The following is a 26,982-nucleotide window of genomic DNA, read 5'->3' on the forward strand; positions in this document are numbered from 1 at the left end:
AACCCCTGTGACTACCAAAATCCATAGATGCTCAAGTCCTTTATATAAAATGACTTGGTATTTGCATATAACCTATACATCCTCCTTATACTTTAAATCATCTCTAGATCATTTACAGTAATATCTCATCGTGGTTTTGTTGGCATTTCCCTGATGATTTAGTGATGTTAAGCACCTTTTCATGTACCTATTGGCCATCAGTATGTCTTCTTTGGAAAATGTCTATTCAGATCCTCTGCCCATTTTTTGATTGGATTATTTGTATTTTTGCTATTGAGCTTATGAGTTCTTTATATAATTTGAATATTAACCCTTCATCAGACATATGCTTTGCAAATATTTTCTCACATTCGGTAGGTTGTCTTTTCATTTTGTGGATGGTTTCCTTTGCTGTACAGAAGCTTTTTATTTTTTTTTAAATGGATATTTTAGATGGGATTCCATTTGAGGGTGACTGCTGCGTAATTGTCACACATCCCTGTGCACATTATTTACATCTTCATGGCAGAATCAGGCTGTTACCTTGTACTACCAACAGCAACTGAGAGTTCACTACTTCTGAGGACACCAATTTTCATTATGCTAATTTCTGGCTAATTGGTTATTCAAACTAAGTAATTATGAGAATTTCAAATCCTAGTTTCACTACTTCTTAGCTGTGTGACCTTGGACAACTTATTTAACATCTCTGTAACCTTAGTTTCACTGTCTATAAAATGGGTTTTTTTATGGGCTATAATGTGTGTTAAATGACTTAATATATGAAGAGCATTCACAGCAGTATCTGGCACACAGTAAGTGCTACTAAGTGTTGGTTGCCATTTGTTTTGTGCTTAAAAGTGCAAAAAAGACCTATTACATTCTCTCAGTTTGAGATCTTTGCCACAACCTAGTGGACAGATGAATTTTAAATGGCTTGCCCAAAGACCGGTGCTAATATATGGTAAGGCCAGCACTCAAATCCAAGTCCTTAGAGCATCTGATGAGCTTCTTTCCAATTCCCTTGTCTTGCAAATGAGAAAATACCCAAAGAGATTAAGTGACTTAGGCAAGATGGTGAAGCTGGTTAATGGTCATTCCATGACTGGAATCTGATCTTTTGCCTCTACATTTCTTTCTTCCAGCAAGTGAAAGGTTTATTTGCTTGTTTAATGAACTTTTTGATGAGATAATACGCTTAAAGCATGTACGCTGTGCCTGGTCCACAGCGAGGACTCAGGAAGTGGTCGCTACCTATTTCCTGCTGCATGCCTTCTTCTGCTTCCTTTGTGGTTGAAGTCTAGGCTCAGGTCAAAAGCCACCATGGAAAACAAGAGGTTGCTACTTTTCAGTACAGGAGAGCCAAGATTCCTCACGATTTGCTCGCAAATTTTTGGTGAATGGTTCACGAGGGGATGCCCAAGCATTAGCATATGACTGTGTATGGGCTGTTGAGTTGGGAACTTTCAGGGGGTTTTTTTGCTGTTGATGTTGATATCACTCTAAAACAGTATTCATCACAGAGGAGCTCTGCCCTCCTGTACAGGGACACCTCCCCCATGGTCCCCACCCATGAGCACAGAGGCAATGACCAAATGGATTATTTCTAATTCCCACTCCACAATCCCCAACCCATTTGGGGACTGGAGTCAGTGTCAAAGAACAAGGCCCGGGAGCCTGGATCTGCATCTCAGCTCCACACTTACTGCCTGGGTTACCTAATCACTCTGGACCTCAGTTTCCTCATTTGTGAATTATTCCCTCTCTTATAAGAGCATGGTGAGAATTAAAGAAAGTGTGTTCAGAAGAGTTTGGCAAGGAAAAGTCTCGCAGTGGTTGTGAGATGTTAACACTTTTTACAGTCAGCTGCAGGACTGCTAGGTGGGATGGCCTGACCTAACCCCAGGTGGCCTCCTACAAAGCCATTAGCTTTAGATCAGATCTTTATTTTCCCCTCGAGAATTCAGCTTTTTCTCCCCTTCCTAATGAACAGTACAAGGCTTCTTCCCCACTTTTCCAAAAAAAAAGGTGATAGCTGTGCTGGAACCAAGTGTGTGGTGGGATGGCTGTTCCTTCCATCTGTCAGTTTCTCTATGGCCTCTGCTTGATCTGGAAAAAGACTGCTCATCCCAGGGGTATCACTTGAATTTGACTGGGGTCTGGAACCTACTGGAGATGACCTGTACTGTCCTCCAAAAGAAAAAAGGGAGCTTGTTAAGAGAATACCTTGACTTCACAAAGCTTAAGGAAAACTGCCTTCTGGACCAACTAAAACCTGGGTTTGACCACACACTCCTCTGTACTTGTTTTCTTTGGCTTATGAACACAGGGCTTGACCCATCTACCACAAAAGGTTTGATTGTTAGTGTGTAGTATTCGATCAGCATCACCTAAGACAGATATATAGAGAAATTGTATTTGTGCCAGGCCCTGTGTTACATTTTACAAACAATCCTCACAACTACACTGAAAGAGATGTTTTTATTTCTGTTATACACATGAAGAAACTGAGAATTACAGCTATTAAATGACTTGCCCAAGGTCAGACAGCTTGCTCGAGGCCTAGCCCAGATGCAAATTCAAGCGTATCTGATTTAAATCCTCAATGTAAACCCAAATATGCCTGACCCGGGGCAATTATTAACAATAATCTGGGTACACCCCACACTGGGCGGAATTAGAGACTCCAGAGAAGAGGCTAGGGAATGTGCTTTTAACAAGTGCCCCAGGTGACTGATGCTTAGAAAGAATGCACTATACCCCTGGTTCTTCACCCGCAGCTTCTGACAATCATGGGGAGCATTTAGAGCAAACCAATGCCAGGGGCCAGTCCACATGTGGTGAACTCTTCCCCAGTTCTTTCTCTGATATAACACTCGACCCTCTGTAGCTCACTCAGTTTTCTCAGCTATAACATGAAGATAGATCATAATGTCTGTCCCATATATATTCCAGGAGTGTTGTGAGAAGGAACTCAAGATGCTGGTGAAGGTGCTTTGGACATTGCTCACTGAAAGAAAACTTACTTTTTCAAATTCATTATGAATCTTTTGTGAGTTGACATGGGGACCTAATAATCCTGTTAACATGGCTTTATGGAAAAATACATTCAGATTTCAAAACAATTCATATAAAAATTTTAGAATACAATTGATTTCAACTTTCAGGACTGCCTCTATTTAACTAAAATTTTGTTTCATAGGCCTAGGAAAATTGACCGTATCATGTAAAATCTTTTCGATGTGAATATTAAATGAACAGTTAATTTGACTTCCTGGTCTATTTAGTCTCCCTTAATTGGTTTTTTTTTTTTTAATTGAAGTATAGTTGATTTACAATGTTGTGTTAGTTTCTGGTGTACGGCAAAGTGATTCAGTTATACACATGTATACATATTCTTTTTCATATTCTTTTCCATTATGGTTTATTATAGGATACTGAATACAGTTCCTTGTGCAATACAGTAGGACCTTGTTTATCGATTTTATATATAGTAGTTTGTATCTGCTAATCCCAAACTCCTCATTTATCCTTCCCCCACCCCCTTTCCCTTTGGTAACCATATGTTTGTTTTCTATGTCTGTGAGTCTGTTTCTGTTTTGTAAATAAGTTCATCTGTGTCACATTTTATATTCCACATATAAATGATATATGGTTTTTGTCTATCTCTTTCTGACTGAGTGTGATGATCTCTAGGTCCATCTATGCTGCTGCAAATGGCATTATTTCATTCTTTTTTATGGCTGAGTAGTATTTCATGGTTTATATATACCACATCTTCTTCATCCATTCATCTGTCAGTGGACACTTAGGTTGCTTCCATGTCTTGGTTATTGTAAAGAGTGCTGCTATGAACATTAAGGTGCATGTGTCTTTTCGAATTATGGTTTTCTCCAGATATATGCCCAGAAATGGGATTGCAGGATCATGTGGTAGCTCTATTTTTAGTTTTTTAAGGAACCTCCATACTGTTTTCCATAGTGGCTGCACCAATTTACATTCCCACCAGCAGTGTAGGAGGGTTCCCTTTTCTCCAAACCCTCTCCAGCATTTGTTATTTGTGGAGTTTTTAATGATGGCCATTCTGACCGGTGTGAGGTGGTACCTCACTGTAGCTTTGATTTCCATTTTCTCTAATAATTAGCAATGTTGAGCATCATTCCATGTGCCTATTGGCCATCTGTATGCCTTCTTTGGAGAAATGTCTATTTAGGTCTTCTGCCCATTTTTTGATTGGGTTGTTTGGTTTTCTTGTTATTGAGTTGGATGAGCTGTTTGTATGTTTTGGAAATTAAGCCCTTGTTGGTCACAACATTGGCAAATATTTTCTCCCATTCTGTAGGTTGTCTTTTCATTTTGTTCATGGTTTCCTTTACTGTGCAAAAGCTTTTGAGTTTAATTAGGTCCCATTTGTTTATTTTTGCTTTTTATTTCTATTGCCTTGGGAGACTAACCTAAGAAAACATTGTTACAATTTATGTCAGAGAATGTTTTGCCTATGTTCTCTCCTAGGAGTTTTATGGTGTAATGTCTAATATTTAAGTCTTTAAGCCATTTTCAGTTTATTTTTGTGTATGGTGTGAGGGAGTATTCTAACTTCGTTGGCTTACATGCGGCTGTCCAGCTTTCCCAACACCACTCGCTGAAGAGACTGTCTTTCCTCCATTGTATATTCTTGCCTCCTTTGTCAAAGATTAATTGACCGTAGGTGTGTGGGTTTATTTCTGGGCTCTCTATTCTGTTCCATTGATCCATATGTCTATTTTTGTGTCAATACCATGCCATTTTGATTACTGTAGCTTTGTAGTATTGTCTGAAGTCTGGGAGGGTTATGCCTCCTGCTTTGTTCTTTTTTCCTCAGGATTGCTTTGGCAATTCTGGGTCTTTTATGGTTCCAATATAAACTTTAGGATTCTTTGCGCTAGTTCTGTGAAAAATGTCATGAGTAACTTGATAGAGTTCACATTAAATCTGTATGTAGATGGCTTTGGTTAGCATGGCCATTTTAACAGTACTAATTCTTCCAATCCAAGAGCATGGGATATCTTTATTTCTTTGAATCGTCTTCAATTTCCTTTATCAGTGTCTTATAATTCTCAGCACATAAGTCTTTTGCCTCCTTAGGTTTATTCCTCAGTTTTTTGGCGGTTTTTTTGATGTGATTTTTAAAGGGATTTTTTTTTACTCTCCCTTTCTGATATTTCATTGTTAGTGTAAAGTAAAGAAATGCAACAGATTTCTGTATGTTAATCTTGTATTCTGCTACTTTACTGAATTATTTTTTCAGTTCTGATAGTTTTGTGTGGATATTTTAGGGTTTTCTATATATAGTATCATGTCATCTGCATATAATGACAATTTTACTTCTTCTCTTCCAATTTGGATAAATTTTATTTCTTTTACTTGTCTGACTGCTGTGGATAGGACTTCCAATACTATGTTGAATAGAAGTGGTGAGAGTGGGCATCTTTGTCCTGTTCCAGATTTGAGCAGGAAGGCTTTCAGCATTTCACCATTGAGAATTATGTTGCCTGTGGGTTTGTCATGAATAGCTTTTATTATGTTAAAATATGTTCCCTCTATACCCACTTTGGAAAGAGTTTTTGTCATGAATGGATATTAAACTTTTTTTATGCCATTAAGTTTTAAAGTATTTGGGTTTTTTTCTTCATTTATATATTTTTTAACATCTTTATTGGAGTATAATTGCTTTACAATGGTGTGTTAGTTTCTGCTTTATAACAAAGTGAATCAGCTATACATATACATATATCCCCATATCTCCTCTCTCTTGCGTCTCCCTCCCACCCTCCCTATCCCACCCCTCAAGGGGGTCACAAAGCACCAAGCTGATATCCCTGTGCTATGTGGCTGTTTCCCACTAGCTATCTATTTTACATTTGATAGTGTATATATGTCCATGCCACTCTCTCACTTTGTCCCAGCTTACCCTTCCGCGTCCCCACGTCCTCAATTCTCTACGTCTGTGTCTTTATTCCTGTCCTGCCCCTAGGTTCTTCTGAACCATCATTATTATTATTTTTTTAGATTCCATATATATGTGTTAGCATATGGTATTTGTTTTTCTCTTTCTGACTTACTTCACTCTGTATGACAGACTCTAGGTCCATCCACCTCACTACAAATAACTCAATTTCATTTCTTTTTATGGCTGAGTAATATTCCATTGTATATATGTGCCACATCTTCTTTATCCATGGATATTGAATTTTATCAAATGCTTTTTCTGCATCTTTTGAGATGATCATGTGGTTTCTGTCTTTTCTTTTGTTGATGTGGTGTATCACATTGTTTGATTTGTGTATGTTGAACCATTCTTCTGACCCTGTGATGAATTCAGCTTGATCATGGGGTGTGATCTTTTCTATGTGTTCCTGGATCTCGTTTGATAACTTTTTTGTTATTTTTTTTTATTGAAGTGTAGTTGATTTACAATTTTGTATTAGTTTCAGGTGTACAGGAAAGTGATTCAGTTACACATAGATATATATCTGTTCTTATTTTTTTATTCAAACAGAAAGTCACAAAAATTATAATCATCCTCATCAGTTCACTCAGTCCCATGTAATTAATTTTTTTTTCATCTTGATCTTTTGTTAGCACTTTTTGAATTCATCAGTTATCCATTAGAGTTCTGAAAATGCTTATTCATTCAGTTCAGCAGTAGAGTCAGTTACCAGAAAACCTGTACTTGTCTGAGTCTTTTCCATGAATTCCTTGAAGATGAAACCCTTTTATAGGAACATTTTTGCAAAAGCATCAGAGTACACCCAGAACTGTCTGTAAATGACAGAAGACTTTAAAATGACCATGGTTAAAGATTTCATGAAAGTTCATAATAATGCAATTGACAAGGAAATTTAGTTATTTCTGAGGTATACATTTTAAAGTAATAACTAGAATTATGACTTATAACATTATACCAGAACATATAAGATTTATAGAAATTTCATGTAATGTCTGAAACATTTATATTAACATATTTCCATACAAATAACCCAAAGAAAGCTTAGTATTAGTTGTTTTTTTTTGTTTTGTTTGTTTGTTTATACTGCAGGTTCCTATTAGTCATCAGTTTTATACACATCAGTGTATACATGTCAATCCCAATCGCCCAATTCAGCACACCACCATCCCCACCCCACCGCACTTTTCCCCGCTTGGTGTCCATACGTTTGTTCTCTACATCTCTGTCTCAGTGTCTGCCCTGCAAACCGGTTCATCTGTACCATTATTCTAGCTTACACATACATGCGTTAATATATGACATTTGTTTTTCTCTTTCTGACTTACTTCACTCTGTATGACAGTCTCTAGATCCATCCACATCTCAACGAATGACTCAATTTCGTTCCTTTTTAGGGCTGAGTAATATTCCATTGTATATATGTACCACAACTTCTTTATCCATTCGTCTGTCGATGGGCATTTAGGTTGCTTCCATGACCTGGCTATTGTAAATACTGCTGCAATGAACATTGGGGTGCATGTGTCTTTTTGAATTATGGTTTCCTCTGGGTATATGCCCAGTAGTGGGATTGCTGGATCATATGGTAATTCTATTTTTAGTTTTTTAAGGAACCTCCATACTGTTCTCCATAGTGGCTGAATCAATTTACATTCCCACCAACAGTGCAAGAGAGTTCCCTTTTCTCCACACCCTCTCCAGCATCTGTTGGTTGTAGATTTTCTGATGATGCCCATTCTAACTGGTGTGAGGTGATACCTCATTGTAGTTTTGATTTGCATTTCCCTAATAATTAGTGATGTTGAGCAGCTTTTCATGTGCTTCTTGGCCATCTGTATGTCTTCTTTGGAGAAATGTCTATTTAGGTCTTCTGCCCATTTTTGGATTGGGTTGTTTGTTTCTTTAATATTGAGCTGCATGAGCTGTTTATATATTATGGAGATTAATCCTTTGTCCGCTGATTCATTTGCAAATATTTTCTCCCATTCTGAGGGTTGTCTTTTCGTCTTGTTTATGGTTTCCTTTGCTGTGCAAAACTTTGAAGTTTCATTAGGTCCCATTTGTTTATTTTCGTTTTTATTTCCATTCCTCTAGGAGATGGATCAAAAAAGATCTTGCGAGTGGGAGGTGGTGAAAAAAAAAAGATCTTGCTGTGATTTATGTCAAAGACTGTACTTTCTCTGTTTTCCTCTAAGAGTTTTATACTGTCTGGTCTTACATTTAGGTGTCGAATCCATTTTCAGTTTATTTTTGTGTATGGTGTTAGGGGGTATTCTAATTTCATTCTTTTACATGTTGCTGTCCAGTTTTCCCAGCACCACTTATTGAAGAGATTGTCTTTTCTCCATTGTATATCTTTGCCTCCTTTGTCATAGATTAGTTGACCACAGGTGCGTGGGTTTACTCTGAGCTTTCTATCTTGTTCCATTGATCTATGTTTCTGTTTTTGTGCCAGTACCATATTGTCTTGATTACTGTAACTTTGTAAGTATAGTCTTAAGTCAGGGAGTCTGATTCCTCCAGCTCCGCTTTTTTCCCTCAAGACTGCTTTGGCTATTCGGGGTCTTCTGTGTCTCCATACACATTTTAAGATGATTTGTTCTAGTTCCGTAAAAAATGCCATTGGTAATTTGATAGGGATTGCATTGAATGTGTAGATTGCTTTGGGTAGTATAGTCATTTTCACAATATTGATTCTTCCAATCCAAGAACATGGTATATCTCTCCATCTGTTGGTATCATCTTTTTTTTTTTTTTTTTGGTATCATCTTTTATTTCTTTCATCAGTGTCTTATAGTTTTCTGCATACAGGTCTTTTCTCTCCCTAGGTAGGTTTATTCCTAGGTATTTTATTTGCTTTGCAATGGTAAATGGGAGTGTTTCCATAATTTCTATTTCAGTTTTTTCATCATTAGTGTATAGGAATGCAAGAGATTTCTGTGCATTAATTTTGTATCCTGCAACTTTACCAAATTCATCGATTAGCTCTAGTAGTTTTCTGGTGGCATTTTTAGGATTCTCTACATATAGTATCATGTCACCTGCAAACAGTGACAGTTTTACTTCTTCTTTTCCAATTTGTATTCCTTTTATTTCTTTTTCTTCTCTGATTGCCGTGGCTAGGACTTCCAAAACTATGTTGAATAATAGTGGTGAGAGTGGACATGCTTGTCTCGTTCCTGATCTTAGAGGAAATGCTTTCAGTTTTTCACCATTGAGAATGATGTTTGCTGTGGGTTTGTCGTATATGGTGTTTATTATGTTGAGGTAGGTTCCTTCTATGCCCACTTTCTGGAGAGTTTTTATCATAAATAGGTGTTGAATTTTGTCAAAAGCTTTTTCTGCCTCTATTGAGATGATCATATGGTTTTTATTCTTCAGTTTGTTAATATGGTGTAACACATTGATTGATTTACGTATATTGAAGAATCCTTGCATCCCTAAGATAAATCCCACTTGATCGTGGTGTATGATCCTTTTTTTTTTTTTTAATTTATTTATGGCTGTGTTGGGTCCTCGTTTCTGTGCGAGGCCTTTCTCTAGTTGTGGCAAGCGGGGGCCACTCTTCATCGCGGTGCGCAGGCCTCTCACCATCACGGCCTCTCTTGTTGCGGAGCACAAGCTCCAGACGCGCAGACTCAGCAATCATGGCTCATGGGCCCAGCCGCTCCGCAACACGTGGGATCCTCCCAGAGCAGGGCTCGAACCCGTGTCCCCTGCATCGGCAGGCAGATTCTCAACCACTGCGCCACCAGAGAAGCCCCAGTATGATCCTTTTAATGTGTTGTTGGATTCTGTTTGTTAGTATTTTGTTGAGGATTTTTGCATCTATATTCATCAGTGATATTGGTCTGTAATTTTCTTTTTTTGTAGTATCTTTGTCTGGTTTTGGTATCAGGGTGATGGTGGCCTCATAGAATGAGTTAGGGAGTGTTCCTTCCTCTGCAATTTTTTGGAAGAGTTTGAGAAGGATGGGTGTTAGCCCTTCTCTAAATGTTTGAGAGAATTCACCTGTGAAGCCATCTGGTACTGGACTTTTGTTTGTTGGAAGATTTTTAATCACAGTTTCAATTTCATTACTTGTGATTGGTCTGTTCATATTTTCTGTTTCTTTCTGGTTCAGTCTTGGAAGGTTATACCTTTCTAAGAACTTGTCAGTTTTTTCCAGGTTGTCCATTATATTGGCATAGAGTTGCTTGTAGTAGTCTCTTAGGATGCTATGTATTTCCGCGGTGTCTGTTGTAACTTCTCCTTTTTCATTTCTAATTTTATTGATTTGAGTCCTCTCCCTCTTTTTCTTGATGAGTCTGGCTAATGGCTTATCAATTTTGTTTATCTTCTCAAAGAACCAGCTTTTAGTTTTATTGATCTTTGCTATTGTTTTCTTTGTTTCTATTTCATTTATTTCTGCTCTCATCTTTGTGATTTCTTTCCTTCTGCTAACTTTGGGTTTTGTTTGTTCTTATTTCTCTACTTTCTTTAGGTGTAAAGTTAGATTGTCTATTTGAGATTTTTCTTTTTTCTTGATGTAGCCTTGTATAGCTGTAAACTTCCCTCTTAGAACTGCTTTTGCTGCATCCCATAGGTTTTGGATCATCATCGTGTTTTCATTGTCATTTGTCTCTAGGTATTTTTTGATTTCCTCTTTGATTTCTTCAGTGATCTCTTGGTTATTTAGTAACGTATTGTTTAGCCTCCATGTGTTTGTGTTTTTTACGTTTTTTTCCCTGGAATTCATTTCTAATCTCATAGCGTTGTGGTCACAAAAGATGCCTGACATGATTTCAGTTTTCTTAAATTTACTGAGGCTTTATTTGTGACCCAAGATGTGATCTATCCTGGAGAATGTTCCATGTGCACTTGAGAAGAAAGTGTAATCTGCTGTTTTTGGATGGAATGTCCTATAAATATCAACTAAATCTGGTCTGCTGTGTCATTTAAAGCTTCTGTTTCCTTATTTATTTTCATTTTGGATGATCTGTCCATTGGTGTAAGTGAGGTGTTAAAGTCCCCCACTATTATTGTGTTACTGTTGATTTCCTCTTTTATAGCTGTTAGCAGTTGCCTTATGTATTGAGGTGCTCCTATGTTGGGTGCATATGTATTTATAATTGTTAGATCTTCTTCTTGGATTGATCCCTTGATCATTATGTAGTGTCCTTCCTTGTCTCTTGTAACATTCTTTATTTTAAAGTCAATTTTATCTGATATGAGTATAGCTACTCCAGCTTTCTTTTGATTTCCATTTGCATGGAATATCTTTTTCCATCCCCTCACTTTCAGTCTGTATGTGTCCCTAGGTCTGAAGTGGGTCTCTTGTAGATAGCATATATATGGCTCTTGTTTTTGTATCCATTCAGCAAGCCTGTGTCTTTTGGTTGGAGCATTTAATCCATTCACGTTTAAGGTAATTGTTGATATGTATGTTCCTATGACCATTTTCTTAATTGTTTTGGGTTTGTTTTTGTAGGTCCTTTTCTTCTCTTGTGTTTCCCACTTAGAGAAGTTCCTTTAGCATTTTTTGTAGAGCTGCTTTGGTCGTGCTGAATTCTCTTAGCTTTTGCTTGTCTGTAAAGCTTTTGATTTCTCCATTGAACCTGAATGAGATCCTTGCTGGGTAGAGTCATCTTGGTTGTAGGTTCTTCCCTTTCATCACTTTAAACATATCATGCCAGTTCCTTCTGGCTTGTAGAGTTTCTGCTGAGAAATCAGCTGTTAACCTTATGGGAGTTCCCTTGTATGTTATTTGTCATTTTTCCCTTGCTGCTTTCAATAATTTTTCTTTGTCTTTAATTTTTGCCAATTTGATTACTATGTGTCTCAGCGTGTTTCTCCTTGGATTTATCCTGTATTGGACTCGCTGTGCTTCCTGGACTTCGGTGGCTACTTCCTTTCCCATGTTAGGGAAGTTTTCGACTATAATCTCTTCAAATATTTTCTCGGGTCCTTTCTCTCTCTCTTCTCCTTCTGGGACCCCTATAATGCGAATGTTGTCACGTTTAATGTTGTCCCAGAGGTCTCTTAGGCTGTCTTCATTTCTTTTCGTTCTTTTTTATTCTGTTCTGCAGCAGTGAATTCCACCATTCTGTCTTCCAGGTCACTTATCCGTTCTTCTGCTTCAGTTATTCTGCTATTGATTCCTTCTAGTGTATTTTTCATTTCAGTTATTGAATTGTTCATCTCTGTTTGTTTGTTCTTTAATTCTTCTAGGTCTTTGTTAAACATTTCTTGCATGTTCTCAATCTTTGCCTCCATTCTTTTTCCGAGGTCCTGGATCATCTTCACTATCATTATTCTGAATTCTTTTTCTGGAAGGTTGCCTATCTCCACTTCATTTAGTTGTTTTTCTGGGGTTTTATCTTGTTCCTTCATCTGGTACATAGCCCTCTGCCTTTTCATCTTGTCTATCTTTCTGTGAATGTGGTTTTTGTTCCACAGGCTGCAGGATTGTAGTTCTTCTTGCTTCTGCTGTCTGCCCTCTGGTGGATGAGGCTATCTAAGAGGCTTGTGTAAGTTTCCTGATGGGAGGGACTGGTGGTGGGTAGAGCTGACTGTTGCTCTGGTGGGCAGAGCTCAGTAAAACTTTAATCCACTTGACTGTTGATGGGTGGGGCTGGGTTCCCTCCCTGTTGGTTGTTTGGCCTGAGGCAACCCAACACTGGAGCCTACCTGGGCTCTTTGGTGGGGCTAATGACAGACTCTGGGAGGACTCACGCCAAGGAGTACTTCCCAGAACTTCTGCTGCCAGTGTCCTTGTCCCCACAGTGAGCCACAGCCACCCGCCCCTGCCTCTGCAGGAGACCCTCCAACACTAGCAGGTAGGTCTGGTTCAGTCTCCCCTGGGGTCACTGCTCCTTCCCCTGGGTCCCAATGCGCACACTCCTTTGTGTGCGCCCTCCAAGAGTGGAGTCTCTGTTTCCCCCAGTCTTGTCTAAGTCCTTCAATCAATTCCCACTAGGCTTCAAAGTCTGATTCTCTAGGAATTCCTCCTCCCGTTGCCGGACCCCCAGGTTGAGAAGCCTGACGTGGAGCTCAGAACCTTCACTCCAGTGGGTGGACTTCTGTGGTATAAGTGTTCACCAGTCTGTGAGTCACCCACCCACCAGTTATGGGATTTGATTTTACTGTGATTGCACCCCTCCTACCGTCTCATTATGGCTTCTCCTTTGTCTTTGGATGTGGGGTATCTTTTTTGGTGAGTTCCAGTGTCTTCCTGTTGATGATTGTCCAGCAGCCAGTTGTGATTCTGGTGTTCTTGCAAGAGGGAGTGAGAGCACATCCTTCTACTCTGCCATCTTTGTTCCTCCTCCTATATCTATTCTTTTTCAGATTCTTTTTCCTTATAGGTTATTACAAAACATTGCGTATAGTTCCCTGTGCTTTACAGTAGGCCTTTGTTGGTTATTTATTTATATATAGTAGTGTGTATATGTTAATCCCAAACTCCTAATTTATCCTTTCCCCCCCACTTCCCCTTTGGTAACCATAAGTTTGTTTTCTATGTCTGTGAATCTATTTCTGTTGTTTATATAAGTTCATTTGTATCATTTTTTTTAGATTCCTCATATAAGCAATGTCGTATGATATTTGTCTTTCTCTGGCTTACTTCATGTAGTCTGATAATCTCTGAGTCCATCCATGTTGCTGCAAATGGCATTATTTCATTCTTTTTTATGGCTGAGTAATATTCCATTATATAAATATTGCCACATCTTCTTTATCCATTCATCTGTCAATGGACATTTAGGTTGCTTCCATGTTTTAGCTATTGTAAATAGTCCCGCTATGAAAAATGCAGTGCATGTATATTTTCAAATTATAGTTTTCTTCGGATACATGCCCAGGAGTGAGATTGAAGGATCATGTGGTAGCTCTATTTTTAGTTTTTTAAGGAACCTCCATACTGTTTTCCATAGTGGCTGTACCAACTTACATTCCCACCAACAGTGTAGGAGGGTTCCCTTTGCTCCACATCCTCTCCACCATTTGTTATTTGTAGAGTTTTTTTTTAATTTATTTATTTAATTTATTTTTGGCTGTGTTGGATCTTCGTTGCTGCGCGTGGGCTTTCTCTAGTTGCGATGAGCAGAGGCTACTCTTCGTTGAGGTGCGCAGGCTTCTCATTGCGGTGGCTTCTCTTGTTGCGGAGCACGGGCTCTAGGCGTGTGGGCTTCAGTGGTTGTGGCACGTGGGTTCAGTAGTTGTGGCTCGCGGGCTCTAGAGCACAGGCTCAGTAGTTGTGGCGCATGGGCTTAGTTGCTCCGTGGCACATGGGATACTCCCAGACCAGGGCATCAACCTATGTCCCCTGCATTGGCAGGCGGACTCTCAACCACTGCACCACAAGGGAAGCCCGTTTGTAGAGTTTTTAATGATGGCCATTCTGACTGGTGTGAAGTAATACCTCATTGTAGCTTTGATTTGCATTTTTCTAATAATTAGCAATGTTGAGTATGGTTCCATATGTCTTTTGGCCACCTGTATATCTTCTTTGGAAAAGTGTCTATTTATGTCTTTTACCCATTTCTTGATTGGGTTGATTTTTTGTTGTTGAGCTGTATGAGCTGTTTGTATATTTTGGAGATTAATTCCTTGTCAGTTGCATTGTTTGCAAATATTTTCTCCCATTCTGTAGGTTGTCTTTTCATTTTGTATATGGCTTCCTGTGCTGTGCAAAAGCTTTTAAGTTTGATGAGGTCCCGTTTATTTTTGTTTTTATTTCCATTACTCTAGGAGAGAGATAAAAAAAAAAATTGCTGCAATTTATGTCAGAGAGTGTTCTGCCTATGTTTTCCTCTAGGAGTTTTATAGTATCCAGTTGTACATTCAGGTCTTTAACCCATTTGAGTTTATTTTTGTGTATGGTGTTAGAGAATGTTCTAATTTCATTTTTTTATGTGTAGCTGTCCAGTTTTCCCAGCACCACTTATTAAAAAGACTCTTTTCTTCATTGTATATTCTTGCCTCCTTTGTTGTAGATTAATTGACCATAGGTGTGTGGGCTTATTTCCAGGCTTTCTATCCTGTTCCATTGATGTATATTTCTGTTTTTGTGCCAGTACCATACTGTTTTGATGACTGTAGCTTTGTAGTATAGTCTGAAGTCAGGGAGCCTGATTCCTCCAACTCCATTTTTCTTACTCATGATTGTTTTGGCTATTTGGGGTCTTTTGTGTTTCCATAAAATTTCAAAATTTTTGTTCTAATTTTGTGGAAAATGCCATTAGTAATTTGATAGGGATTGCATAGAATCTATAGATTGCCTTAGGTGGTACAGTCATTTTGACAATATTGATCCTTCCAATCCAAGAACACAGTGTATCTTTCCACCTGTTTGTGTCATCTTCAGTTTCTTTCATCAGCATCTTACAGTTTTCAGTGTACAGGTCTTTTGGCTCCTTAAGTAGGTTTATTCCAAGGTATTTTATTCTTTTTGGTGTGATGGTAAATGGGATTATTTCTTTAATTTCTCTTTCTGATATTTTGTTGTTAGTGTATAGAAATGCAACAGATTTCTGTGTATTAATTTCATATCCTGAGACTTTACCAAATTCATTGATGAGGTCTAGTAAATAGTTTTCTGGTAGTGTCTGTAAGATTTTCTATGTACAGTATCATGTCATCTGCAAATGTAACAGTTTTACTTTTTTTCCAATTTGGAAAAGAAGTCTTTTATTTCTTTTGCTTCTCTGATTGCTGTGGCTAGGACTTCCAAAACTCTGTTGAATAAAAATGGCGAGAGTGGACATCCTTGTCTTGTTCCTGGTCTTAGAAGAAATGCTTTCAGCTTTTCACCAGTGAGTATGATGTTAGCCGTGGGTTTGTCATATATGGCCTTTATTATTTTGAGATATGTTTCCTCTGTGCCCACTTTCTGGAGAGTTTTTATCATAAATGGGTGTTGAATTTTTATCAAAAGCTTTTTCTGCATGTATTGAGATGATCATATGGTTTGTATTCAATTTGTTAATATGGTGTATCACACTGACTGATTTGTGGATATTGAAAAGCGCCTTGCATCCCTGGGATAAATCCCACTTGATTATGGTGTATGATCCTTTTAATGTATTGTTGGAGTCAGTTTGCTAGTATTTTGTTGAGGATTTTTGCATCTATGTTCATCAGTGATACTGGCCTGTAATTTTCTCTTTTCGTGGTATCTTTGTCTGATTTTGGTATCAGGGTGATGGTGGCCTCATAGATTGAGTTTGGGAGTGTTCCTTCCTGTACAGTTCTTTGGAGTAGTTTCAGAAGGATAGGTGTTAACTCTTCTCTAAATGTTTGGTAGAATTTGCCTGCAAAGCCATCTGGCACTGGACTTCTGTTTGTTGGGAGTCTTTTAATCACTGATTCAATTTCAGTATTGGTAATTGGTCTGTTCATACTTTCCATTTCTTCCTGGTTCAGTCTTGGGAGATTGTACCTTTCTAAGATTTGTTTATTTCTTCTAGGTTGTCCATTTTATTGGTGTATAGTTGCTTGTACTAGTCTCATCCTCTGTATCTCTGTGGTGTTGGTGTTTTTCTTTTTTTTAATGTTTTGCTTATCTCTTTTAAATTTTATTTATTTATTTATTCATGGCTGTGTTGGGTCTTCGTTTCTGTGCGAGGGCTTCCTCCAGTTGCGGCAAGTGGGGGTCACTCTTCATCGCAGTGTGCGGGCCTCTCACCATCGCCGTCTCTCTTGTTGCGGAGCACAAGCTCCAGACGCACAGGCTCAGCAACTGTGGCTCACCAGCCCAGCCACTCCGCGGCATGTGGGATCTTCCGGGACCAGGGCTCGAACCCGTGTCCCCTGCATTGGCAGGCGGACTCCCAACCACTGCGCCACCAGGGAAGCCCCCTGTGGTGTTGGTTTTAACTTCTCCTTTTTCATTTTTAATTTTATTGATTTGGGCCCTTTTTTTCTTGGTGAGTCTGGCTAAAAGTTTATCAATTTGTTTATCTTTTCAAAGAACCAGCTTTTAGTTTCATTGATCTTTTCTACTGTTTTCTTAGTCTCTATTTCATTTCTGTTCTTTATGATTTCTTTCCTTCTACTAACTTTGGGTTTTGTTTGTTCCTCCTTCTCTAGTTGCTTTGGGTGTAAGGTTAGGTTGTTTATTTGAGATTTTTTTTGTTGTTCCCTGAGATAAGCTTGTATCACTATAAACTTCCCTCTTAAAATTCTTTTTGCTGTGTTCCATAGGGTTTAGAATGTAGTTTTTGCTTTCACTTGTCTCTAGGTATTTTTTTAATTTCCTCTTTGATTTCTTCAGTGATCCATTGGTTGTTTAGTAGCATCTTGTTTAGCCTCCACGTGTTTATATGTTTCTTGCAGGGTTTTTTCATGTAGTTGATTTCTAATCTCATAGCGCTGTGCTTAGAAAAGATGCTTGATATGATTTCAGTTTTTCTTAAATTTACCGAGGCTTGCTTTGTGGCCCAACATGTGATCAATCTTGGAGAATGTTCCATGTGCACTTGAGAAGAAAGTGTATTCTGATGCTTTTGAATGGAATCCTCTATAAATATCAATTCAGTCCATCAGGTCTAATGTGTCATTTAAGGCCTGTATTTCATTATTGACTTTCTGTTTGGATGATCTGTCCATTGATGAAAAGTCCCCCACTGTTACTGTTGATTTCTTCTTTTATGGCTGTTAGTATTTGCCTTATATATTTAGGTGCTCCTATGTTGGGTGCAAATATATTTACAATTCTTATATCTTCTTCTTGGATTGATCCCTTGATCACTATGTAGTGTCCTTCTTTGTTTCTTGTAACAGTATTTATTTTAAACTCTGTTTTGTCTTCTGTGAGTATTGCTACTCCAGCTTTCTTTTGATTTCCATTTGGGAATACCTTTTTTCCCTCCCCTCATTTTCAGTCTGCATGAGTCTCTAGGTCTGAAATGGATCTCTTGTAGACAGCTCATATACAGATCTTGTTTTTGTATTCATTCAGCCAGTCTGTGTCTTTTGGTTGGGACATTTAATTCGTTTACATATGGTAGTTATCAACATGTATGTTCTTATTGCCATTTTGTTAATTGTTTTGGATTGGTTTTGTAGGTCTTTTTTCTTCCTTCTTTTGTTTTCTTGTGATTTGATGACTGTCTTTAGTGTTGTTTGGACTCCTTTTTCTTTTTTGTGTGTGTATCTACTATAGATTTTTTTGTTTGCAGTTACTATGAGGTTTTGATATAGTAGTCTATATATATGTACATAATTGTTTTAAGTCGCTGATCTCTTAATTCCAAATGTGTTTCAAATATCCTACATTTGTACTCTCCTCATGATTACTGGCTTAGATATCATATTTGTGTGTAGATGATTTCCTACCTTTACTGTATGTTTGCCATTACCAGTGAGCTTTCCCATTTTATAATTTTCTTGTTTCTAGTTGTGGCATTTTCCTTTCCACCTGGAGAAGTTCCTTTAGCATTTCTTGTAAAGCTGCTTTGGTGGTGCTAAATTCTTCTAGTGTTTGCTTGTCTGTAAAGCTTTGGATTCCTGTGTCAAATCTGAAGTGAGAGCCTTGCTGGGTAGAGTATTCTTGGTTGTAGGTTTTTCCCTTTCATCACATTAATTCTATTGTGCCACTCCCTTCTGGCCTGTAACGTTTCTGCTGAAAAATCAGCTGATGACCTTATGGGGATTCCTTTGTATGTTATTTGTTGCTTTTCTCTTGTCAATTTAATATTTTTTCTTTGTCTTTAATTTTTGTCAATTTGATTACTGTGTTTCTTGGCATGTTCCTCCTTGGGTTTGTCCTGCCTGAGACACTCTTCCTGGACTTGGGTGACTGTTTCCTTTCCCATGTTAGGGAAGTTTTCAGCTTTTATCGCTTCAAATATCTTCTCAGGCCCCTTCTCTCTCTCTTCTCCTTCTGGGACCCCTATAATGAGAATGTTGGTGCATTTGATGTTGTCCCAGAGGTCTCTTAAACTGTCCTGATTTCATTATTTTTTCTTTATTCTTTTCTGTGGCAATGATTTCCACCACTGTGTCCTCCAGCTCACTTATCCATTCTTCTGTTTCATTTATTCTGCTATTGATTCCTTCTAGTGTTTTTCATTTCAGTTATTGTATTTTTCAACTCTGTTTGGTTGCTCTTTACATTTTCTAACTCTTTATTAAAAACGTGTAACTTCTTGCTCTGTGCATCCATTCTTTTCCTGAGTTCTTGGATCATCCTTGCAATCATTACTCTGAATTCTTTCTCGGTTAGATTGCCTGTCTCCATGTCACTTAGTTGTTCTTCTGGGGTTTTATGTTGTTCCTTCATCTGAAACATATTCCTCTGCCATCTCATTTTGTCTAAATTTCGATTTGTATGTTTATGTATGTGGAAGATTAGTTATGTTTCTTAACCTTGGGAAGTGGCCCTCTGTAGGGGATGTCCTATGTGTCCCAGCAGTACACTCCCCTCTTGTCACCCAAGGGCCAGGGACCAGCTGGTCCCAGGGTAGGTTCTGATCTGCATTTGCTGACTTGGTTCCACATGCTGCTGGATCCTAGTTCTCTTGCTTCTCATGTCTGCCCCCTGGTGGGTGGGGCTGGCCTAGAGGCTTGTGCAGGCTTCCTGGTGGGAAGGGCTGATGCTTTCCCACTCGTGGTGGGGGGGGGCTGGGTCTTGGCCCTCTGCTGGGCAGGGCCATGTCAAGGGGCGTGTCTAGAGGTGGCTGTGGGCTCAGGAAGTCTTTAGACAGCCTGTCCACTGATGGGTGGGGCTCTGTTCCCGCCATATTGGTCATTTCACCTGAGGCATCCCAGCACTGAAGCCTACAGGCTGTTGGGGCCAGGTCTTGGTGCCAAAATGGCAGCCTCCAGGAGAGCTCATGCCAATGAATATTCCCCAGTACCTCTTCCACCAGTGTCCTTGTCCCCACAGTGAGCCACAGCTGCCCCCTGCCTCCCCAGGAGACCCTGCGAGACCAGCAGGTAGGTCTGACCCAGGCTCCTATGGAGTCACTGCTTTCGCCCTGGGTCTTGGTGCACACAAGAAATCGTGTGGGCCCTCCAATGAATGGAGTCTCTGTTTCCTCTGGTCCTGTGAAGCTCCTGCACTCAAGCCCCGCTGGCCTTCAAAGCCAAATGCTCTGGGCAGTCCTCCTCCCAATGCCAGACCCCCAGGCTGGGGAGTCTGACATGGAGCTCAGAACTCTCACTCCTGTGGGAGAACTTCTGCGATATAATTGTTCTCCAGTTTGTGGGTCGCCCACCCAGGGGATATGGGATTTGATTATTTCACAAGTGTGCCCCTTCTACCATCTCGCTGAGTTTCTTCTTTATGTCTTTGGATTAGAATATCTTTTTTGGTAGGTTCCAGTCTTTTTTATCAATGGTTGTTCAGCAGTTAGTTGTGATTTTGGTGTGCTCATGTCAGGAGGTGAGCTCAAGGTCCTTCTATTCTGCCATCTTCATGATGTACATACTCTTAATTACTGATTGATAGATTTTTTTACAAACCAGTGCCATATCAACAGGCTCAAGAGCACCCCTTCACAGTAGTAATAAGGAAGTCTAATTGTGCATCCATAACAGAACTTCCTTCAGCACCAACTGGGTAACTGACCAACTGGATTCTGAGTGATGCAGGATGCCTCAGCAACATTGGCAGGAGTCCTTGTCCAGCTTCTAGAAGCTGTCTGTGTTCCCTGAATCATGGCTCCCTACCTCTGTCTTCAAAGCCAGCCACGGCAAGATGAGTCCTTCTCACCTTGCCATACATCTAGTCTTCTGACCCAGTTTGCTAGTATTTTGTTGAGAATTTTTGCATCTCTGTTCATCAAAGATGTTGGCCTGTAATTTTCTTTTTTTATATTGTTTGTTTGTCTGGTTTTGGTATCAGGGTGATGGTGGCTTCATAGAATGACTTTGGGAGTATTCCTTCTTCAATCTTTTGGAAGAGTTTGAGAAAGATCAGTATAAGTTCTTCTTTGTATGTCTGGTAGAATTGCCCAGTGAAGCCATCTGGTCCTGGACTTTTGTTTGCAGGGAGGCTTTTTTTCCTTTTTTTTAATTACAGATTCTATTTCATTCCTAGTGATCAGTCTGTTCGAAATATCTGTTTCTTCTTGATTCAGTTTTGGTGGGTTGTATGTTTCTAGACACTTGTCCATTTCTTCTTGGTTGTCCAATTTGTTGGTATATAATTGTTCATAGTATTCTTTTACGGTTTTTTGTATTTCTGTGGTATCAGTTGTTTGGTCTCTCTTAATTGGGGTTTTTTTTTGGCCACATGGCATGTGTGTGGGATCATTGTTCCCTGACCAGGGGTCGAACCCACACCCCCTGCATTGGAAATGCAGACTCTTAACCACTGGACCACCAGGGAAGTCCCTGGTCTCTCTTAATTGTTAAATGGAAAGTAAAGTACAGACTCTAAAATGATATCCATACAGTGATTGTACCATGAAAAATACTGAGGTCTTATTCACTGAACATTTCTATGTGCCCAAATCTGTGCTAAGCCAGTAGTCTTCACACATCCTTACTAAATGTTGTCATCCCCACTTGTTGAGACTTACTTAGAGAAACTATCTTGTTAGGCTCATTTAGATCATAACAATAGTATGATATGGAATTTAAACAGAAATGTCAGACCTCCATTTCCAGGATCTCAGTCAACTTGCTATTTGAGATCCCTTTATATATGCGTGGATTAGGATGCAAACACACACAAAAAAGAGCAATGGCTGCATTAGAGTAAAAGGGTTGTGGTTGTTTTGTTCTTTATTTAAGAAAAAATGAATTACTGGTATAAAAATATATGTAATAAAAGTTGGGAGAAGAAAAAAAAGCTGCATTTAAGAAACCTACCTGCGTTTTATGACTGGATGGACATTGAGAATTTTATTGCTGTGGGTGCTGGGTTTCATTTTTATTCCTAAACCTTTATGGTCTTCTGGTCCCTGTGAAAGTTAAAGGAAGAGAAAGTTAGGGTGGCAAGAAAGCCACCCACATGCTCTCTGGCCCTCACCAAGTTAGATAAAAGTGCTGCCCTTTGTATCAGAGGAGTGGTAGCTTTCCCCAAGTGGTGATCAGTTTGCTCTGAGCTGTCTTAAATCCCACCCCATCTCCTTTTTTATCTATCTAGGGAGGGCTGTTCAGGCATGGTGCTGTCAGTAAGGTAGTCATCCATATGAAGGGTGAACCTGAAACTTTCCACCCACTTGTCTCATGCCCCCTTCCCACCAGCTGCCCAGGAGATGATGAAGCCAATCACATTCAGCCCTTTAATGAACTTGGGCTCCTTTTATAAGAACATTACTTTACAGCCTAGTAGGAAACTACATATGTTTGTCTCATTGGGAAAGCATGTCTTCACTCAACCCCCTGCCGCCTTGTTTCCCAAAAGTGACTTTTCTTCCTTTCTAACAGATATCTGCAAACGAAATCGAAATGCTTTTGATGAGGTTGCCACGCATGTTTAAACAGGAATTCACAGGCGTGGGAGCAACGCTGGAAAAAAGGTGGAAGTTGTGTGCCTTTGAAGGAATTAAAACTACCTAACTAACTGTGAAGAGCAGCAAAGTCTCCGGATATGAAACCGCCTGAACCCAGCCAGGGCTGTGCAGCGTGAGCCCAAGAGGTTTGGGGCTGGTCCAGCGCAGGACCTTTATGGAGCCATCAGAGCCTGACTTTAGTTGCATCTGTGGCGTTCTCTTGTGAGTGGAAATGTAATTGTGTACCAGTTCCCTAAAACAAACAAAGCTTCATACTGTGACAGATCTGTTTGCTATGAAAACCAACGATTCCACAGTCATGATGGCAAAAACCTTAAAATATGCTACATTTGAGAATAGCTCACCAAGTAAAATATTTAAAGTTAATGATGGTGTGGCAATGGTTGTTGCTAGGCTACAGAGTTGTTGTTGTATATGTAATCTATAGCTGAAATCATTCAATGACATTTTCCTGAAAGTCTTTCTGTTTTAGTAAAGAAAAAAAAAAGAGAGAGAAAAAAAAAGTAATTTTACAGTGAGAAAAAAAATCATACCAAAAGAAAACTTGAATATGTGTCTGAACAGTTACTGTATTTTGTAAATTAAGTTATATGCTGTTCTAGGGACTTTTGCCTTATTGAAGAGGCAGAAGATGTGATTGGACTCCTTGAGAATGCTTTACCAAGAGTATTATTTTTCTAATGTAACAATTCTCCATCATAAGTTCTTTTAACATGGACTGCATAACAATTTTCATAAAATGTAAATAAAAGAAAAACTAGTGCTACTGTCTTGTACTTGGTATAAAATTCAGGTTTCTGCATCAAAATAAACATTCAGTAAATATTCCTGTTACAAATTTTATAGCAAAGATATTAATTTTTTTCAATAAATATGACTTCTACCATATTGGTTTTGCAAATTGTTCTTTGATATATTTTCATTCTTCCTTAAGAAATATTTTTCACATTATTCAGTCCCATCTCACAGACCATAATTTTTAAATGATTAAGTAAATGCATGAGTGAGTGACATTGAGACAAAACGTTATTTCAAACAGGAATATATAAAAATCATAAAGTGGAAAGTACTAAGAAAAGGATATTATACAGCATTAGAATAGATAGATTGTATTTGAAAATACCAAGATGATATGACATCCAAATGTAATCAACATAAATTTTACCGTTGTTTTGTGTCCTCATGCATAGGAACAAAGTAGCCAATTAGTTAATATTATTAATTCCTGGATTTACTTATTTGTATGTTTTCTGGAATACATACAAGTTAGAAAAGGAATTAAAGAATTCACACTTGGACCAACGGTTTAGAGAGAATTTGGGCTTCCCTTCTTTAATTACAAGTAGAATAGGGCTTTAAATTGTTATCTCCTTCCTGCTTCCTTACATAAAAATTATTTTAAAAAGACAAGTATTCAAGATATTAATTTTAAATGAAACATTTTTTAGGAAGACAGCTGAACAGTGAATGTTCTTTGAAATTCTGAAAAGACATTCATAATTCCCTATTGGACATTATTGTCCTCAGGCTCTTTTTACTGAGCCCTGATAAATTAAGGTTCTTATTCATGCCTCCCATAAATATGTACACATATGTTATGTTCAGGCTCAGTGCTAAAACCATGAATATGGAGCTGAGTAAGAAAGGACCCACCCCCTTCCGCCCCCAATGAGCTCATAGTTCAATGGGGAAAAGACATTTTCCCAAAAGTGTCTATATGATGTGAGCCACGTAACAGGAAAGATGTGACAACAGAGCTATGGGATGCAAACTAAATATCAGTGTCATGTTAAATGTTGAAATACTAGAGGCCTTCCCATTACCACCTGTTAATGCCCACTACCACCATCATCCTGACACATTTATCCAGAGCGAGCTAGCTACTGTTTAAGTTACTATTGACTGAATTCTCTTAATTTTCTGTTTAGTCCAGTGTTACCAGGGTAAGCAAGAGAAATGAAGCATGCCAACTTTTATCAAAGCATTTTAGGAAATTGTGGCAGCTTTAGAAGGCTGTCTAGTTTTCTATTCCTTAGCCAAAGGAAAGCCAGAACAGGTTTTGGATATTAGAGAAAGTCATATGCTTGTACTATTGCCATTTTGGAAAGCTCTGATGTGAATTCAAACTATACCTCTGTTACGTAAAGCCAACAATTTTAAAGCAATAGTTTTACTGGCCACTTGAACTCTTTGTACACAGTGTCAATTTGTTAAAAAAAAAAAAAAGAGAAAGAGAAAAAAATATCAAATAAAACATGAGAGAACATTTTAAGACTTCAAAAAAAAAAAAGTCAGGAGACACAAGGATACAACAATCGGAAAGGAGATGACCTCATTTACAGATAACATTACTGTAAAATAGAAGACCTAAGAGGTTGACCTGAAAAATAATTAGAAAAAACGAATTCTGTGAAGTGGCAGTTATAAAGTAGGGACACAAGGGGAGGTACCACAATCTAGACTACCTGCAAATTGAAAGTCTGGTAGATGTTTTCAAATGTGCATTCATACTTTAAAGCATTGCCTGTAGTCACTTTAGCCGAAGGATACACTGCACAGGGTAAACCTAGCTTAGAGCTCTGATTAGGAAAAGGAGTTGGTGCGACCTTATTTTAGATCTGACAAAAAGACACCACTTCCTAACTTCTTCAGTTGTGCAAATAACTTATTTTTGCAGGAAAAAAAAAAAAAACTTCTAAATTATTTCACCCACATTCTGGTTTCAGATGGGACTTTAGAGATCACCTGGGGAAGGAACTAACATTGGTACCTTTGAGGGCCGTCTACATATGTCTGTCACCCCATCCTCCCTAATCTTCGGGATGACCCTATACAAGGATAGTATTATTGTCCTCATTGGTCACACAAGGAGAATGAGGCTCAGAAGTTCTAACAATTTGGCCCAATTCGCACAGTTAGAAAATTCTGAATATGGGATTTGAAACCAGGACCCAATGACTCCAAAACACGTTCTTCTTTTCACTACATCATGCTTCTAGTTCAGTCTATCCCCACTCCTCCTGTGAGCCCGAGGCCCATGCAGTACCTTCGGATCACCGCTTTTACTCCTTTATCCTCCACCATCCCCTGCACGTGCGTACAAGTGGGAAAACCCTGGCCTTTCTCTCCTAAATCTACCCAATAACAAATCATTGTTCTTGGATTCTGAGAATAAGCAGAGCATTGAAAGTTTGGACATCCTTGTACCCTGGCCCCAACAGGGCTTTCTGGCTGGCTTTTTCACTGCTCCCCTGAGTAGGGCTAACATTTTTTGCCTTTCTGCTTTTGCTCATATCTTTCTATCTGAAGGAAGAGACCTTACTCACATCTAGTTGTCAAAATTCTACACAGCCTTAAGAGGAAAACACAAAGACCCTCCTCAGCCGTGAAGCTTTTCTCCATTCCCCAGAAGTCATTTCTCCGGCCTCTGCATGGCCATCGCACATTGACTATTTCTTAAGGCATTTACTGCCCAGCTGTCTTTGCCTCATCTCCCTATTAGACCGCAAGTTCTTTGAGGGATCCAAGCATGTCTCGCTTACTTTGAATTATTTCTCAAAGTGGTTTTACTTATAAATATTTAGAAAGCAGGACAGAGAAGGAACCAAGATGTTTTCCTGCCTCCAGAGACCAGTTTGCTTAGACACAAAAGGAAACATTACAAAGCATTTGAAAAGGCTGCAAATATTTTAGATCCAAGATTCCAAGACAGACAACGTGAGTGATAATGCACTACATACTACTGAAATACAAAAAGCAACCCAATTCCTTCTTAAAGTTCAAACCCAGGTCAATTATTAACTCTTCTATGAAGCCCTGATCCCCTCAGGAATCTCCTCTCCTGTGTTCCCACTACTACTTCAGTATATTTCTACTGCAGCCCTAACGCTGTGTGTTAACCATGTATGAATGCAGCTGTCTCTCCCATGTCCTGCAGGCTGGAGACCTCCCTCACTCACCCCTCTAGTCCCTCAGACTGACACGACATACCATGACTTTTAAGTATTTATCGACTGAATGAACCCAATGCATGAAAGCAAAGACCACACAGGAATTTTCTGAATTTGCTGAATCAGAACATATTGAGATATTAGGTCCAGTAATAGAGGCTAGAACTTTCTTTCCCTCAGTTGTAAGATCTTGGCAGCATTCTTGCCTTTTGGAAAACAATTTTTTTGGTGGAAGAATATGTATAACATAATATTTATCTTTTAACCATTCGTAATGGTATAATTCAGTGGCATGAAGTACATTCACAATGGTACATAACCAGACACCACTATATTATAACTTTTTCATCATCATCCCCAACAAATTTTATGGTACCCATTAAACAATAACTCCCTATCCCCCCTCCTTGAACCCCTGGTAACCTCTCTTCTACTTTACGTCTCTTTGAATTTGCCTATTCTAGGTCTCTCATACGTGTGGAAGCATACAGTATTTGTCCTTCTATCTCACTTACTTCACTTAGCTAAATGTCTTCAAGGTTCATCCATGTTGTAGCACGTGTCAGAATTTCATTCCTTTTTGAGGCTGAATGATATTCCATTGTATGAGAAC

General features: G+C 38.8%; 1 protein-coding gene across 12 annotated transcripts in view; it reads left to right on the top strand.

Annotated features, from left to right (window-relative positions):
* Positions 1-23,263, top strand: part of ENOX1 (ecto-NOX disulfide-thiol exchanger 1) — a 612,333-nt gene extending 589,070 nt beyond the window's left edge. For 10 of the 12 annotated variants that reach the window (XM_059902643.1, XM_059902648.1, XM_059902652.1 and 7 more), the window contains one exon: positions 22,334-23,262. In XM_059902643.1, coding sequence (XP_059758626.1) covers positions 22,334-22,465 — 132 coding nt within the window. In that variant the 3' untranslated portion in view covers positions 22,466-23,262. Of the gene's footprint in view, positions 1-22,333 lie in introns of all 12 variants that reach the window. The other 2 variants (XM_059902651.1, XM_059902650.1) reach the window with 1 other exon arrangement.
* The last annotated feature ends 3,719 nt before the right edge of the window (positions 23,264-26,982 follow it).

The sequence above is a fragment of the Balaenoptera ricei genome, chromosome 18, assembly GCF_028023285.1.
Source record: "Balaenoptera ricei isolate mBalRic1 chromosome 18, mBalRic1.hap2, whole genome shotgun sequence".
In the NCBI taxonomy this organism is placed as follows: domain Eukaryota; kingdom Metazoa; phylum Chordata; class Mammalia; order Artiodactyla; family Balaenopteridae; genus Balaenoptera; species Balaenoptera ricei.